The sequence below is a fragment of the Pleurodeles waltl genome, chromosome 1_2, assembly GCF_031143425.1.
Source record: "Pleurodeles waltl isolate 20211129_DDA chromosome 1_2, aPleWal1.hap1.20221129, whole genome shotgun sequence".
NCBI classification, from domain to species: Eukaryota; Metazoa; Chordata; class Amphibia; order Caudata; family Salamandridae; genus Pleurodeles; species Pleurodeles waltl.
In genome coordinates this window covers 641,423,739-641,442,650 of record NC_090437.1, presented here as the reverse complement: position 1 = coordinate 641,442,650, position 18,912 = coordinate 641,423,739, and the positions used below count along the sequence as shown (strand labels likewise).

The following is an 18,912-nucleotide window of genomic DNA, read 5'->3' as shown; positions in this document are numbered from 1 at the left end:
CAGATATGCAGTGCTTAGAGTGTGAGATTACAGACTTGGAGTGATGACAATGGGGGGCCAATAAACACAAGAGGAGCAACGGAAGCTGGTGCATGCGCATCTAAATCTCCAATGTAAATTATTAGATTCTGCAAGAATGAGTGAGCTCCGCTCCCTGTGAAGGGTCTATGAGATGAGTGACAAGATGGGCAAATTGAGTGTTTGGTTGGTGAATGCTGACTGTCCCTTTTCCACCATCACTGAGATGAGATCTACGGGGGACAAAGTCATAACATGATTGGTAGGCCTCGCACAATACTTTACCACCCACCTCCTGAACATCTAGGCAGCCCGGAAACCACCTCCTCCCCCGCGGAACTAGAACAGCCCCTTATCCACAACATTCCTGTCAGAAAGCTATTGACCTCATAGTCCAGATCTCTTGATGACCCACTCACCACTGAGGCAATTCAGAAGGCAATATTTGCCATGCCCTCAGGTAAAGCCCAGGTTCCCGCTTGAATTGTATAAACTGTTCGGTCCTCTGTTTATACCCCACCTTTTGGAGCTCTATGAGGGGGCACTCTTCAGCCGTACACTCCTGCAGTACCTGAGGAGGGATACTGTCATTTTGAAACCTGACAAGCCACCTGAGGACAGTGGGTCTTACTGACCAATATCCCTCATCAACTAGACAACTTGGAAGTAGAGATCCTGGCTAAGAATGTGGCCACCCACCTTGTGGCTGTGGTCCGCTCAATTTTACATGCAGACTAAAATGGCTTCATGCCGCGGAGGGGCACATGCCATTGCCTGCGGTAGCTCCATGTGGCCTTGGCCATATCAGGTGAGCTGATAGGTGATGCCACACTACAACTCTTAGACATTGAGCAGGCATTTGATATTGTGCACTGGCCCTGTCTCTTTGCGGTGCTCCACAAGATGGGGTTTGGTCCCCACTTTTGCAGGTGGCTAGATACTCAATACTGGGCTTTGGGCCCAGGTCTGAGTTAACAGAGCCCTCTCCACCTGTTTTCCAGATGAGAGGGTCTCCAGTCAGGAATGTTCCCTTTCATCCTTGTTATTCACCTTAGTAATGGAACCCCTGGTGGAGCTAATTTGAATAGATGCCAGGGTCAGTGGCTTTGAATGGGAGACGGATAGGAGGACAGAGTCTTGTGATATGTGACATACTCCTTTTCATACAGGAGGCCCACCACACCCTCCCGAGGCTTATGAAGATCTTAGACATTTATGGTAAGGCCTCAGGCCTAAGGGTCAACTGGTCCAAATTTACTTTGGTACCCATCCATGGAGAGGTGTTGGTTGACTGAGCGGAACCACACCTAAAGATAGCGGGCAGTTGCTTTTATTGTCTTGGTATGCTCGTCGCCTTAACACAACCACAATACTGGGACCTCAATGTTCTCCCCTTAGTGGCCCAAATGCGGCAAGATATGTCAGAGTGGTCCAGGCTGGTGCTGTCAATTGCAGGCAGAGGGCACACTTTAAGATGGTGGCTCTCCCTCGCATCCTATGTGTATTACAGCACTATACCTATGTGAAACAATCCTAGTTTTTCAGTGAAATGTTCCTGCTCCCCCATGAAGCTAGGCTGGGCCTGGCTGGGCAGATATTCGCTTAAACTACGGGCCTTGCAGCTTGTTACCATAGATGACTGGTCCCAGGCACACAGGAGTGACCAAGCCCACAGACTGGAACTTGCACTCTTTCGGCCCCAAGGTCTACTTTCTGTATTGAACAGTTGGGGATTCTCACGCTCACTACCACCGGTAACCGAGGTCGCTAATAGCTGCTGGCATTTGGTGATCCGAAATATGGGGTGCCATTGCCCCCTTACAGGAGCCACCCACTTATGGCACGGGTCCTGGTTAGCTGAGACTGCAAAACTGGACAGATTTGGTCTATGGAATCTCATCGACATCTCCAAGTGGGGTGATGTATGGAGGGACAGCCATATGTACTCCTTTCAGGGCTCGGCAGATGACTTCTTTCTTCACTCTTCACCCCTTCCAGTTCTACTGCTACCTGCAGTTGAGGCATGCCTTGGAGCTCTATAAAGACAGGCTTACAGTGCTTCCTGAATACAACTCACATAAATGCAAGCTGGGGACTGACGTTCTAGGCAGGGGTGGGATATCCGAGCTTTACAAATTCCTGGTCATGAATGCACTCGACCCCTTGAGAGCACAGGTGTCCAGGTGGGAGGAAGATGTAGGGACCCTAGATGATCACGACTGGGTGGAGGCGATGATGGCTCCTAGGACATCAGGGATGTCGATGTGATTCTGCCTAGACCTATCCAAATAATTTCACAGGATCCAATACTCTCCCGAACGCCTCTGGAACATGGGAAGGGCCCCCAACCCTGTTTGACTGTGCTGTAGGTCCCACCGGGTACCTTTTATCACACTATCAGGACGTGCCCAAAGGCACAGGCATATTGGGCATTGATTGTTAGACACATGGGTCAGGTACTGGGTATCCCACTAGAACGTGATCCCAAAATTGGGGTTAATGGACTCTGTGGGGGAGTCCAGGGCTATCCGAGCACTCTTTATGACAGCATATATGGTAGCCAAAAGAGTTCTGGTCAGACAATGGATGAATGAGTAGACCCCATCCATACAAGAGTGGATTTGTGGCATGGATTCCTGTGCTGCTCTTGAAAAACTGGTGTATAATGTGAGGGGCATTCCACAGAAATTGGACTGAATCTAGGGGGTGTGAATCGAGAAGTCTGACTGTTGATGCTATTCTCAATTGTTATGGTGATTTGTGCATCTGCTTCACAGCTGTGATACCTGTCTTTGATGCCTCTATGTGTAACTTTCAGCAACCTGCTTGCATTGCTCACTGTTTATATTGTGGTTCATGTGGCTTGAGCTCAATGCTTAACTAATAAAAGCAATAGAATGTGTCATAAAAAGATGTGTTTCTTTCTTCAGGTATTAATATCACATAAACAGGGTACACAATACAGAGGTTAAAGGAAAATAGAAGTGGGCCAGTAAATCAAACACAGTACCTGGACTCTGAGCTGAAGGATGTACTGCAAACAGGACATTGGTAACTCCTTGAGGAATCTCCTGGACTGATGTTCTCTGGGCAGTGAAGTGCACTACAGAAGAGAATTGAAAAGGAAACACAAGCATCAGATTCAAAATTGTTGAAATATCAAAGCTTTACAGATTCCAAGAGTAACAGCTTAATTTAATTAGAGGTGTTCTTTCTTTAGCCACCCTTCCAAATTATTCACATACTTTAATGTCAGTATCCCAAAGTCATATATATTGATAGGCATGAAAATAACTGAAAGATAATCAGTCCAGGACATGTCTTTAAAGAGGTATATTAAATACACCTGATAAACGTTTTCTATTGCTTAAAACGGCCGTACAATTCAATGTCCAATACTATATAATACCTGACACCAGCAGCATACACTGCACACACCTCCTTGATGGCTAACAACTAGTACAGTCATACAAAGACTGGCAGAGCAAATTGACCTGCAATGATTATGCTCTTCCTGGAGCTTACATATTACTAACTAAAAGGAGGTGGAAATTAACACCCCGGGATTGAATATAATAGGCTAAGACGCCCCTGTAGATACTGAACATTAAGGTCCCGGGACTCACCTCTGTACAACCCCATCAGAATGTTTTTAACAGGAGAGAATGTATCAGCATCATTCCATTTCTTATGATTTTGAGGAACAAGTAAGACCCATCCCAGTGAAGCAGTCTAATAACTTTAACATGAAAGAAGTATTATCATGTATCTCGATGGAATACATGATGATTAATCTAAAATCACAAGCACTTTCTAAAGTAGTCTGCAGGCACACATTTAGGACCTTTCTGTTTCTTTCTCAGTCTTTTGCAATTTTAAAATGTGTTCTGGTAGTAAAAAACATGTATCACAATAGTATCGGCTACCTAATCTTTATTAGTGTAGTTACTCATACAGACAATACATTTGACATTCTTACAGTGCAAACATATCTCCTTCATATAGGATATGAGATAGCCAAATATCTATCCAACAAATCATAGTATATCCCTTGAGTAGTTGATAACTGAATAATGGTTTGCTACCGGAATTCTGGTTGTAAACTAATGGTATGTTCAGTACTGAATTTCAATTTGGAAGGAACACCCCTTTCATGCCCCTTCCAAATTGTGATTCAGTATGGCTCTTAGAGCCCGTTTTCCGAGTTGGAGCTTTTATGACTCTTAAAATGGGATCTCTACATAGTAAATTGCTCTTTTGCAGTTTTGTGAAATGCAGAATTTTGGAACCACAAAAATAAGGTAGTACAGTTATTCTTTTGTATGGAAAAGGGGTGGGTGAATTTTACCACCACACCTATTAACTAGCATTACTCCGGTGAAAAGTATTTAACAAGTGCTGATGAATACCTCAAATTACAAGTTTTCAACTATTATGGTTATTGTGCTTCCTGTATTAGGAACACAGTGGCCCAAAGATATATTTTAAGATATGGGAGAAATAAAGCATTTGAAAGATACTGGACAGAACAGTTGGTAAGGAGCAACTAATGAAAACATACAGCAAAAGGATAACTTGTAAGACTGAGATCACTTTGGAGGTAATCGGTTGGGATGGCTGGCCCAGGTTAGAGAAAGAAAGACACATTGTTTCTTCAGTTAGAAAAACAGGCCAATGCAGACCAGGAATGTAAACCTGGTCCATACTGAAAGTCAAGGGTGGATATTTTAGGCAGATGTCATGTTACATTGTATTCTCTTCAGGTGGGTTCATATAGCACTTGGATACCCAGAGGCCTCCCAGTGCTGCAACAGATACAGTAAGTCATCAGTAGCTGTGAGGGAATTAGTCGCAGAACAGCCAGGCCTTCAAGGCTTTACGGAAGGGAAGTTTGTGCTCCAGTAGCTGCAGTTGCTCAGTGAGTTTCGGTTGAGGCTCTGATGCTCATCTCGTGCTCTATCAACTGCAGTCTGATGATGAGTATTTTCATAAGGCAGTTGTAGAATATGTTGTGATAAACCCACCACATCATCAACAATGATATTCATTAAGGTTGGTGTGAGGTTTGGAAGGACAGTACAATCATTCTTGCCCTTGAAAAACTCATCTGTTTGATGAGTGATGTTCAGGTCTAGTTAAACAAATTAATGCATTTGGGAGTTGATTTTCGAAATAATTTCTATTTCTATTTATTCTCATATCAGTACTGGTGCTATTACATAAATATAATTTAAGCCAAATACAAACTAAACATTACCAGGAGAGCACTCAAGAGCTGTCCATTACACAGAACAAAATGTGAGAGGATCTATGTAGCAACTGCTCTGTGTCAAGGAAATGAAATAGAAGCCAAGTGAGTAAATCTCACACAAATGCTGACATCTAGAGAGTTGCCCAGAAGTTTCAGTTTATAGTCACTTTCACTGTCCAAAGAATATTAAGGAACAATACATCATGGAAAGTGAAAGACATCTGAGTGGCTTGTCCAAATTTAGCTCAATCCATTCACTCAAATGCTTTAACCTAATGGCCACATTCCTTATTCATCACATACATGAAAAATTATCTATGAAAGCAAGATACAATTCTTTCACTTCAAAAAGAATCTGAAAATCAGAGAACAGATGGACGGTAATTAATTCAGTGTTTCCAATAACATGATAGATACTCTTCTGCATGTGCTTCTCTTACGCCTCAGATGCAAAAAAGGGAGCAGGGAAGACTCCAAGAACTGATAAGAGCCAAGGCTGTGATGTTATGAAGAAGGTAATACGGTTCACATCCTAGCATATCATGACGTTAAGGTGAAAGTAGCAAACGTTCTAAGAGAACTATGGAAATTCAAACAAAACATTATTTTTTCATGGCATCTGAACTCAAGGTAACCAGATATGTTTTCCTTTCCAAACTTAAGCACAACAATAGTTGGATGTTAAACAAGAATAAATCCAATAGTTGCAGGATGAGGAACTGTATCTAATGTCTGAGTTTACGAGCTTTAATGGCAGAGTCATCAGAACTTGCCTAGGATCCCACATGGTTATTCTGCCTCAGACAGCCACCAAACATTTGCAGTGATGATGATTTGAATGCTTTTCAACTTTGGGCAGGTAATGGGACAAACTCCAAATGTGAGGGCCTATCAAAAGGTATGGTGTATGACCCACTTGTACCATTGTCATTTGCAGCCATTTAAAAATAGCTCATTGTGCTTCCTGCAGTGTGTTATAGAGTGAAAAGGCTTTTTTATTCTTTCCTGAAAGGCGTCCATTTTGTAGGCAAATATAGAGCTGATTGTTGTCTGAACACATCTGGAAATTAAGGTTGTGGTACATGACTGCTTGCGCTAACGGGTGACTATAAATGTTGAGCAGATGGAAAGATCAGATTCATGCGGTACACCACACAAGACATCACAGCTAATGGACTACACTTATATGGTTCTTATTTTTGGCTGTTGTATGGAGATAGGATTATACCCAAACTAAAGATGTTCCTCACATCCCCATCCCCTCATTCAACTTTAGATGAAAATATGATAACTGTATCCTATTCAGTATGTATTGATTGCCTTCAACAAAAGTGATGAGGATACCTTCTATAATACCAACCAACGTGAGTTTATCTCATTCTGTCAGTCAGAATCCTAACCAGGGAACATTAACATCTTTTCTCTTCACATACATGTGAAATTGCCTAGTCGCCTCAATTTCCAGTATTTTGTTTGAGTAAGGTAATTTTGGGACAAGTTTGCAGTTTTCACATATCTCTGGGTATTTGGATTTTATTAGCAAATCAAAACTGATGGCATAATTTAACGGGCTGAGAATGGTGCCCTTAGTGTTAAAAGCAATCAGTTTTGCCAATATAGTCTTCTAGCAAAGATACCCTGAGACTTGATGGCATTTCTGTACTAACCAGAATTCTGCCAACCATATTTTGGATGGAGATTCAGTACACATGATGCGTTGTCAGCAAATACAGCCATGCTCCTACACTGTACCCAGCCCTTGTATAAGGTGTCTGTATTCTCAATAAAGATATTCACACAAAATAAAGAGTAAGAAAAGCACTCATTAGTGGATGTTCTCGTAACATGGTACTAACAAGATTGTTTGCCAGAATATCATGGACAAAGTATCTTCTGACATAAATATTGTGTCCTAACCATCAGGAAGGCAAATATCAGCAGACTGGGTGTACATTTTACATTATTAGCTCCAATGTAACACAGTCCTGATTCTAATGACAGAATGTGAACTGTAACTGTCAACTGACAAAGTGAGTAGCCAATAAACCAAATGTACGTTATTCATTTTTTTCAAACGCTTAGGGTCTAATGGCGGATGGGATACTTCATCACAAACGTGGCAGATATCCCACTGACCGTTTTACAAGTTCCATAGGATGTAATGTAACTTGTAATATGGTGGATGGGATATCCGTCACATTTGTGACAGAGTATCCCATCCACCAAGGTCGTAATCAGGCCTTTAATCTACATAAGTGAAATAAATTAAATAATTTAATACCAAAAAGCAACTTTACTAGTACGCACTGTCTTTGTAGGGCTTGTTTTACTGGGAACTTCTTTTCACAATTCCGGCACTTGAACTCCTTTTCCTCCCGGGGTTTTCGGTGCAGTGCCTGCAGGTGTTCAGCAAGAATCTCTTCGCTTGGGAAATTTGACTCACAGTGCAAACATGCATGGTCCTCTTTAAAGCTAGGATATTCTGTGAACAAATATCACAAATGTATCAACTATTTTACTGTCCTGCTGGCAAACAAATAATAATACAATTTTCAGAAGAAACAATTGTAGCTGAAACTGATTTTTTTGTAAAATGTAGTTATAAATTAACAGTCGACAAAATGATAAATGCATTATCAATTTCTAAAGAATTCAAAATATAGGAATATTATGAGATGGAATAGTTTTAATAATCAATGCTACTAATTATGATACTGAATGTAACCGCATAATTGTGTTACAATATCAATTTGTAATTATTAAATAACTATACATTTCCCTAAATAGAACTACAGAACATGAAGCAAGCATTCAGAAAGCCAAATGTTATCATTGTGTTTGTATGGTGAAAAGCTGGTGACTATTCATTATGATGATGTGAGGGTGCCAGCATATGATGTATGATATGAGTGGAGGTGGATCAGTATGAAAGGGTCATCTGGTCATGTGAGACTTTGAGCATAACTAGTGGTGAAGGTGCATGTACTGGCCTGAATTATGAGTGGTAGTGCATGTGTAGAATTTAGTATAGCATAAGTTATGAAGGGAGTGTGGGTGATGTGTGGTGTAAGTTAGTACATTTTCACGCTACGAAAAATAATGAGAAGGGTGTCTGGACGTGAATGGTGATTATGTGATTATGTGAGTAGATTGTGGGGTAGTAGGGGTGAGGTAGTGGTAGGAGCTGCATTGGCTAATTGGTACGGGGTATGGTAGATGAGAAGTTGTGGTGAGATTGTCCATAAGTGGGGGTTTGAGTGAGTTTTTGTAAGCAGTTACCTTAGTCAACAGCAGGTGGTGGTGAGGGCATTTAACAGGGAGTTATACAATGACACACTGTAGTTAGGTGTCAATGTTGTTGGTATATGTAGGTATGTGGTGGATAAGGTGACCGGACGTGAGATAGGTGTATGTACTTTCTGAGAGTAGAGCTGTGAAAAAACTCACAGAGGCCATGATCATAGAATGGTAACTAGGAAGATATTGGGTCAATGATTTAGGTCACCATAGGCTGCTGGTTGTTCTTAGACAAGCTCTTTACGACGTAATCTGGCTATTTCTTGATGTTATTCCTAGGTTGCTCTCCCTGATAGATAACAGTCTGTTAACAGCATCTCAAAGGCAAAGCATTCGATTTCAATTGCATTTTATACAAAGGCTTCACTTGCCTAATAAATACTCCAAACACATTTTGCAGCTTCTTCCATAGGAAATGTGTGCATTCTGCTACAAATACATTTGTCCTACAAGCAATAAGGTGTAACATTGAATTTGCTGTAAACCTTTGTTTCAGATAATCTACTTAAATGTTCTACAAAATATCTCCTTATCTGGGGAATTGCTATATGCAAAAGGTAGGTATGAGTATAACAAGGCCAAATACAACTACTTTTCTGCAGACTTCTCTCACTGCTTTATGTACAGGACAGGTACAATCATGTGCACCACTGCTATGATCATTGGGGTATTTTTCCCAGCTGCTGCCTTTTTTGTCAAATTTTGTGGGAATACCATTTCTGCCAGTCATAGTTTGTGTAGAAAAACTATTGGTCCTTATGGGGGAAGTGTAAGCCTCAACTCCTTTGGCAAACAAATAATCAACTAAGTGATGGTTTTGGTTGTTTGCCACCGGAGTTGAAGTTAACACTTCTCCCATAGGGCCCACTACTTTTTGTCTAGATATTTGTTGCCCTGGTCCCAGGCTGTTGGGCTGGCCCTTGTTTTGTAAGATGTAGTCTGTGGTCCCTTTTTCAGGTTTCCCCTCATGAATGTTCAAATGATTACATTCTTTATACAAGACATGAACTTCAGAAGCACAGTTGCAAATTTATGATACAGCATTGCAGAGACAGCATCTTGTTAACTGGCTATAAATGGTGATGGTATACAAAGCCTGACATGTGGGAAAGAGTGTAAGGGCCTGATTTTGAATACCATGGATAAAGTAATTCCCATCGGGATGGGGAAGGGCATTATGTCTTCCATCATAATGACACTCTATCCATCAAATTTAGAGATGACCTCAGTTTGAGCGGTCATCCTTTACTTTGAAAGAAACCCCGATCATGGTTGTTTCTTTCAAGATACAAAATGTTTGGTGGGTGACCACTGCTGGTTTTGGCAGCAGTCTATCAAACATTTAAATATTTTGTGTTTTTCAGAAGCAAGCTCTCAAAGTGGGAGTTTGTTTCTGAAAAACAATAAACTACTGGCCCCTATTCCCTAGGAGTGTTCACCAGAGTCTCCTTCAATGAAAAGATGAGGGTCCTCCCATCTCTAAATGAGGCGGGCGGAACAAGAGTTTAGTGCACAAGGCAATCCATCACATTTGCAATGGATGCCCTGTCCACCAAACTCAAAATCAGGCCCTTTGATTCCACGAACAAGTGGTGCATTACTGGGGAAGATTTGTTTTTGTGTAAGACTCCAAAAGGCTGCAGCACATGTCTATGGGGTTCATGCGGAACTCATCACTTATCACTTCCACGTCCCTAAAAAGGTTTAAATAATTTCTAGATGTCTGGTCAACTGAGGTCAGACCAGGCAAATTCTCATCCTGCCTTACCCAGTGACTTGGGGGCAGGAGTAAGGCTAACCCTTATTTCCCTTACTCTACACCACACATGTCAAATTTCTTAAGGACCGGCTAAGATCTGAAAACCAGCTATTTAACTCCCAAGCTTTTGATAAGCAAATATACATCCGTATCACGGGGTGGAAACCAATTATCACATTTCTCAATGCTTTAATGCAACTCAAACTTAGGTTAGTGAAAAACCCTGAAATATAATGTCACCAAGGTGGAAATCCAAGTTCGATTACCAACCCACGTCTTAGAATAAATGATTCCATCTATACCACCTCTGACCTCCCTTGATAACACCAACATTAATAAAATCCAGGTCAGAATTCTTGGCACCCTCTGGGACCATGACCTCACCTTAAAATCCCAGATTAGTGCAGTAGTTACATCCTCTATTTAGCAAATAACATTTCTCAAAAGAACTCTTCCATACATCATTCCCAAACACCATCATGCTGTAGTTGGAGCCCTGACCTTCCTATAAACTAACAGTTTTATACATCACATCATGCTGCAGTATGCCTAATCTTCAAACTGGTCAAAGCGTAAAACTCAAATCAAAACATGCAACAACCCTTCTTTGGCTGCAGGGAAAAACATAGTCAGTTTCGAAATGCCTCATTTTTAAATACTTAGAAAGGCCTAGGAGCGTCATCACTAATAAACCTAGGAGACAAAATCAAGAGCTAAACTCTCCAATAGACACATCTGCTAAATAATCTCTGATCAAGTCCCTAGAACGAACTGTAAGACCTATAGAAACAGACATTTCTCAGTGGTTGTGAAGCGTGTATGAAAATCAACCACTGCATGTCTGAAGGACAGCAATCTCCATAAACTCAGAAATAAATCCAAAATTGTCGTAATCTAAATCAACAGATTCCTTCTCTTTCAAATCCTCTCATCAGGAATCACTCCACTGAGAGCACCCTGAAGCACACCAGCAATTCAGTTACGCAGTGTGCATTATACAAAATAAATTAAAAAAAATAAAAACCCATGTGTGACCACCTAGCCTAGTGAACATGTATTCTAATAACTTTGTAGCGCAAAAGATAGATAGATAGATAGATAGATAGATAGAAAAACAAAGGAAAGAATGTAAAAAACAAACTAGGATAGAAAGAAGGGACGTAACAGAGAGAGGAAGAGAGGCCAAGAGGGAGAAAGAGAGACTCATAGACTGCAAAAAAGATAGAGAATGAGAAAGGACAGATGAGCACAAGAAAAAAGGGAGAGAAATCTAGAATAAAAAGGAGATAGAGTGATGATGTATAGTAGAGACAGATGAAGTGAGAGGGAAATTGGGAGAAAATGGTATGAATAATACATTCTGCAAACTTACATCCTTGAACAAAGACAAAATATTTAAGTAAGCTACAAACTGCAACTCAAAATGAGACTATTTTAAAGTCATTTCTTCTTAAGCAACTGAAAAAGAAATAACTAATGGGTGCTCTATTTTCTTTGGAGCAACACATTTCTAAGGTGACATTAAACTGCTTCTTTACTAAGGGAGTTATTGAAGAAACCCTCAATCTTCTTACTATAAACAGCCTGAGTCTGTGATCCGGACTCAGTTGTACTAGTTTTTTTATTGATCTGGCACTAAAAGTGCAATGCTATCAGTCTGTCTAAATATGCCTGGAATATCCACACTGTTTGTTTGAAGCAAGGCTAGTTATTTTTATCTAGTTAACAATAATAAATAGACACATACCTTGGCATGTCGGTTTACAAAGAGTGCTATACTTCTCTTTTTTCAGCTTGTGGGAAGTCAGGATTTCTAGCAGTTAATAATAGGAACTATGAGGTGCAGCGGGCAGCAGCTTTTGTTTTCCTTGCTATCATTTGGGGCAGGCATCCCTGTGCTACACTGGTGAAAACATTTCTAAACTGCCAGATCACCTGTAGAACTTTTGGATGCAGGGAATAAACAAAGATGATGTGAAATGCCGCCGCCTGCTGGTGAAACCGGAAAACTGTGCACAAATTTGTTAGGGCAGTGGTTCCCAACCTTTTGACTTCTGTGGACCCCTATTTTATCAATACTGGTGCCCGGGGACCCCCACTGAATCATTTTTGGAACCTGGGGACCCCCACTGAGTCATTACTGATAGCTGGGACCTAATATTATTACATTTTTTAAGCAGTCGAGGACCCCCTGAGGAGGCTTTGCGGACCCCCAGGGGTCCCCGGCCCACAGGTTGGGAACCACTGTGTTAGGGTGAGGTTTTTAAAGTTGATGGACCAGTAGGTGAAAAACTTAGTTTCTGTCTCTAACATTAGGAATCCACTTTCAGCATGCCTGCTGCTGCAGGACCTCCAGCTAGGGCATCTCTATTGAGGACAGGGCTCCTGAGATTGCTTTTTCATTTCCTTGGTGTCCCAAGACAGGAGAAACTTGACACTCTCCGACCGGGTCAGGGACATTGATCTAATGGTTTTCCAAAAGAAAGCTTTACTTTGAGAACTCATTTTTGCAAAAGGGACAAAATGGCAACCGTGAAGTAGCACTGGCCACTGAGCACTTGTGGCTGAGCATGCTCCTATGTAAAAGGGGCATGTTTGTTGAAAATCCTACTTCAAACCTGGTAGGGATCTGTATATAGGACTGAAGGGCACTTCAGGACAAGAAGAGGCGGGCTATGGGCCAACCTGCAGCTTTGTAGCCTGCCTGCCAGTGTCTAAATGAACTGCGATGTCTACTATGAGCTAAAAATTACTAGAACAACATCTATAACTTTCACACCCGAAAGAAAGACAAACGAACCGATAATGACATTCTTCCTCAAACACATGTACTTATTACACATATACAAAATACTTTGGGCCATATGTACGAACACTTTTTCCCATAGACACAGAATGGGTAAAAACCTTTGCTACATCTGGATCTTTATTCTAATCTGTGTCTAATATTTATCAAATTCAATTTAAATCATTGACATTGCAAGCAGAATAAAATAACCTAGAAATGTGAACATTTTACATTTCTTTCTATTATTATTTCTAAACTCACCTTTTCCAAGGTAGAGACTGAAATAAGGGCACCTGTGTTATGACATTGAAACCAACAATAGATCTTGAACAATGGAAGAAAGAGTAATTCTTTGAGAATAGTTCGGCAACATTTATCTATAAGTATTGAAAATATCATTTATACTGTATAATTGTTAATTTGATTGTACATGCCGATCATTCACTTTACTTCATTATAATGCTATTTCATAATTATCTTAACAGTTCTCTTTTCTATTGTATGATGGTGTGATTGGGTGATGTCTGCCGCTCACTAAGATCTTCGCTCCTCAATAAAAAAATGCAGTTTTTCAGTAGTGAAAAATGTGTGCTGCATACCTTTGTCAACAACTTGTGGGACTTCGTCTGAATTGTCTTCATCTTCCTTGCTAATTACAACATGCACAACTTCATCTTCTTCCTCGTTGCCTTCTTCCATGTCACTGTCAAGGTAGCCAATCAGCAACTCTGTGTCGGTTTCTATGTCTTCAACAGCTAAATAGAAAATATTTTCTCCTTCCTGTATTAAAAAAAATGTACATTCAGAAACCAAATAGGACATTTGGATATTTTTAGTTTTTAGGAAAAATGAAACCAAATACCTACGAGTTTTAGTTACAAAGAGAGTGAGGTGTATTTCTTACATGTTTGGAGAGTTAGAACGTTTTTGATTCACTGCATATTCCTATCTGCTGATAGCAAATAATTAATATAACTCTGACAGGAAGGCATGCTTTTGACTCCTCTGCATGCATTGCCCTCTCCTAGGTTGAAAAGCCTGCTAATAACAGAATCTCTACCCCTCTGCAACACGGAGCCAAAACAATCTGAAGAGGCTTAAAAACGTTCGACATGCTGATTTTCTTAATGTAAAACTATTCTTTCTAAGTTTGTAATGGATTAATAGCATCTGTGTGTGTATGTGAGGGTGTGTGTGTATGTGTGTGGGTATGTATGTGTGTGTGTGTGTGTGTAAAACAAATGCAAACTTGACCTTTGCACTATGGTAATATATCTGTGACCAGTGTTTATTAGTGCAGTTGCTCTAGTTAACTTGTTAATGGGCCACAATTATGTTCCCTGTGGATGTCTGGATGGATGGATAGATGGAACGATGGATGGATGACTGGCTGAGTGGAACAGTGGCTGGCTTTGTTTATAAAACATTAGCATTTGATTAAAGTTTCAAATTTAAAGTGAACCTTATCATGGAAAGCCTAGTGGAAAGCCAGTGCTGGGGGTCACAAGAGGGCTCACGCACTCCCCATGCCTATGACATGGGGAGTGCATGGGCTCCCCCTCCTCAGCACCCTTGTAATGCTCAGAGGGTGCTGGAGTGCTACGATATTGGCCTCTGCTCCCTTTAAATTTTCCACCAGTCAGCTGTGCAGGAATGAGTAATACAATGTTCCTGCCAGTCAGCCTTGTGGGAGCATCATAATACGCATGGGGGAGATGCCACTGATATGACAATGGCATTCCCTCCCCAACCCCCACACCCCATGAGTTTGGCCGCCAGCTCGTTTGACTGCCAGACTCATAATGAGACTTTTGGTACTCTAAATCCAACTATACCAAAAATTAGGAAATGTGCATAAAAAAAAGGGATGACAACATTTGCTATTCTAACTACAGTCTAAACAAAGTTAGGAAAATTTCACAAATGAAAGGCAGAGTCATTTACTATTCTACCTTCAGTCTCAAATTCATTGGGGAAAGTGCATTAATCAGAGGATGAGGTTTATCATGCTAACTCCAGTCCAACAGAAATCGGTTAATTTGCATTACTATTCTAACTCAAATACAACAAATATAGGGAAGGCATTATATTAATTGTTCTTACTTTAGTATAACATGTATTATTTCAATTGCAGAAAACAGTGTGGTGGTGTTAAAACATCTTTAAGAGAAAACATTAAAAAAAAAACATATAGGCCCTCATTCAGACTTCAGTGGACAGAAAAACCTGTCTGTCGAAGTTCTGGCGAGGAGGTTGCTGCCTCCCCGCCGGGACCATTGCGAGTTTCCCGCTGGGTCAACGGGCAGAGGCACAGTTTCCACCTGCTGGCCAAGTGGGAAACAGCCAACAGCATTGTCTCTGGCTTGCCAAGGGGGCCCCTTTACTGCACAAGCCAAGTGCATGGGCCCCCCTGGGGCACCCTGCACCCCGTCTCCGTCAGCCGTTTCATGGTGGTGCTACTGCCATGAAACTGCTGGCAGAGAAGGAAGCGTAATCCCCAGGGCAGTGCTGCTTGCATTGCTGCCCTGGCAGAAAAGCACCCCCAGCACCGCCACACCATCCTGTGGAAGGAAAAGTGGTGGGGCTGGCGGTCCGACCGCGGCGCTACCGACACAGTCATAATGTGGCAGCCGGACTGTCGCCGACCACCACCTCGCCAGGGTTGTAATGAGAGCTGTGAGAGTGTGAATTTTCTAATATGTTTAATCAATAATTTTAATGCATTAACTGTATAGCGAATTAACATACAAAAATGAGTTACTTTTGAAAATGGTTGCCATAATTAATTTCTGTTTTTAGTTGAGCAAAAATCCTAGCTAAGCATTGTGGTTATTTTCCATAGTTCAATGCTTATATAAAAGTGTATTAGATGGCTTAATAGATATGTACACAGCTACCCCTAGTGGGTTGCTGCATTATGTCTTACAAGGTCATGTTTAACCATGTTCTTCCATAAGTTGAATGTTTTATTGTCTGAAATTGTCACTAATACGTGGTTTCTTCCTCGAGGATGGAAGTAGGTGCTAATTTGTAGGACGTTTCCTCTTGAGAAGAGAAGTTTAGATGAGAGGGATCAAAGGAGCCACAGATGAGACAGAAGAGGAAAAGTTACTGTTATGAAAATATCCAGGTTGACGTTGATGTTATAACATCTTAGGTTATCAATCAGAGCCACTATTGGTTGAATCGTAACCACCCCATATACTGACCAATCATAAACATTTTGAAGATTAGTATAACAAGCTGGGTAGGATTTTCTACAGTCAGACTCCATGATAATACTATAGGGAGGGAAAGGAGATTGCCTGTTCAAGAGTTCCTGTTGATGGTTTGAGTCATACTAGCAGTGTGGGTTTAGCTGTCGATCTTCTGAAGTCATACCTGATGGTGTCCCTTTGCTGAAGTAGACTGCATGTTGTTGTTCTATGGGTAATGTATAAAATTGTAATGATATATGTGTCTCTTTTGCTTTGCAGATACCAGCTGCAATTTATAATTTGACTGTTGCATATTAATAATCTTTTCTTATAGCCCGAAATAGTATGTTTTTTCTAAATTTGTGTACCTAAATTTTTTTTACATGAAGCCCAACATGTTGATGCTAATTCATGGATAGTGAGGGTATTAACTCAAAATGCTCAAAATGTATATTAACACTCTTTGATTGTTTGTACTAATGCATACCTTGCCTTAATGTACCGATTTTTGTGTTGTTAATCAGTGTTATTATTTTGGTGATTATTTGCTTGATTGTTTTGATTAAACTTAAATATATAAGATGTTCTAATCAGCCACTATTAATTCTATATGCCTATCACTTGTGTTTGAGAGTTATTTTCATGACATTAACGTTGTTAATCTAGTAAATAAATTCATAATTCTTCTTAATATACTAGTGTGGTCATTGTCTAAGGTTCAGAATTCTAAATTTGTTGTTTAATGTTGAAAATCACATTACTCATCGATGATATCCTCTCAATCCTATGTCGCTTCCATCCATTGACCTCTTGCACAAAATCAACTATTTAGCTTATGTAATAGCTAGGATTTCGTAGCGCTGGAGCAGTTTTTGGTAGCATATTACGGTTGCGTCATTGTTTGATGATATCATGATGAGGTTAATATAAGTTTCTCTTCCTTTTAATAAAAATAGATTTGCTGTTTTTTTTAGATGTTATACAGATTTGACAAGATGAGTTGCTAGTTGCCTTAAGTGACTTTCCCCAGTTCTTGGAGACCCTTTAGGTTGAAGGGTATGTTTCTAGTGGTGTTTAGTTGAATTGAGTGAAGTGATTTGCGCTTGCGCAGCTTAAGCTAATTTGCAGATAACTGAGGTGTATATGAGTTTAGAGGAGTGGAGATACTCCAGTTGAATTTGGAAGGAATGGGCGTACTCCAGTAAGTATGAGAGAAGGGAAGCACCGTTCTTCATTTGAGTGGGGCGCTTAACGCAGAAGAAACAATTATCGACGTGGTTGTTAATGACAGACCTAAGGAGAGAGGTCTGGGACTCCATAGTATATTGACAAGTGTAGTGAGACACTTGGTATCTGTTGTAATTTGTCCACTTAATAGACCGATCCAGCGTGATTGGTAAGTTGAGGTTGTGAGATAATTGGTATGATTGAAACTATACTGAGACTTGGTGAGTACTAAGTATACTAGGACGACAGTTCAAGGATCAGTTGAGAAGTGAAATTTGCAGGTCGAATTTGCTCGCGATTGAGGGGAACTGTGAAAAAGAGTAGGCGAAAGCTGAAGGTTACTTTGGAAGGTTCCTGGAGCAATTGTATTACCCTACATGTAGTAAATGGGCAAATTTGTTTTTCTTATTTTGGTTTTGAGTTTTGCTTGCAAATTAATATTGCATTGATTTAATGTGTAAGTTGGGAAAGAAATCGGTACAATAGACTTTGTCAGCGTCTCAGCGATCACGCTGAGAAGGGGTGTGTGTGTTAGTGTGACATAAGTGGTGCCGCGCTGGGATTGGTTGATTAGCGAGAAGGGTCATGCACGGATTCGTCAATCAGTCCGATAATAGAGTAACGCAATTGGAAGGTGAGAGGGTCGAAGAGAATTGTGGGATCGTAGTCACTTTTTCTGATTGGTTGTTTTTTTTTCTTTTTTTACCCAATTCAATATTTGTTTGCTCAGTTTAACTCCGTTTGTAATTAACTTTTGTTGTGGATATCAGGTTTGAATAAAATTCAGTTGAAAATGAAGATTTTCAATGCTTTGAGAAGCGCATTGAAAGGTGATGAATATATTCCGGCACTCAAAGGAGATATTTGCTCACCAGAAAATACTCCGGCATATATTGTATTTGAGGAGAAAGGTACGGGAGCGTGTCTCTGGTTGAAACATTGGGTTAAGATTACAAGAAAGGAAGGTTGTGCGGCTTTTCCGAAGAATGGAACATTAAATTTTAGGATTTTGGAGAATTTGAGGTTGAAGGTGTACAGTTTAAAACCTCCACGAGGCCAGCCCAGTATGAAGCCCTAGCAAATTGGGAGATGGTAGCTAGACAGAAACAAGCATTGAAGTTTGAGAAGAAAATGAGAGTAGAAAAGACGATGGTCCGCTAACTCCATTATATGCACGCATAAATAATAGTGGGGTGACTTCTTTGATCCAAGTTCAGAATGGGGTTTTGGAAAAATCAACTCCTAGACAAGGACAAACTTTGAATGAGACTAATTCTTTAATAGATTTGTCTCCTGTTGAGAATTCTGGGACTACATCTTACAGTAATCAGGGACAGAGATTAATGGTTCTGGAACAATGCGCAAGCTCGGAACA

General features: G+C 40.6%; 1 protein-coding gene across 2 annotated transcripts in view; it reads right to left on the bottom strand.

Annotated features, from left to right (window-relative positions):
• The window catches only part of PRDM5 (PR/SET domain 5), a 690,485-nt gene that overhangs the window by 526,178 nt on the left and 145,395 nt on the right, over positions 1-18,912 (bottom strand). For both annotated transcript variants that reach the window (XM_069242565.1, XM_069242566.1), the window contains exons 4-6: positions 13,713-13,893; positions 7,577-7,751; positions 3,029-3,121 (exon numbers count right to left, since the gene is read on the bottom strand). In XM_069242565.1, coding sequence (XP_069098666.1) covers positions 3,029-3,121; positions 7,577-7,751; positions 13,713-13,893 — 449 coding nt within the window. The remainder of the gene's footprint in view (positions 1-3,028; positions 3,122-7,576; positions 7,752-13,712; positions 13,894-18,912) is intronic.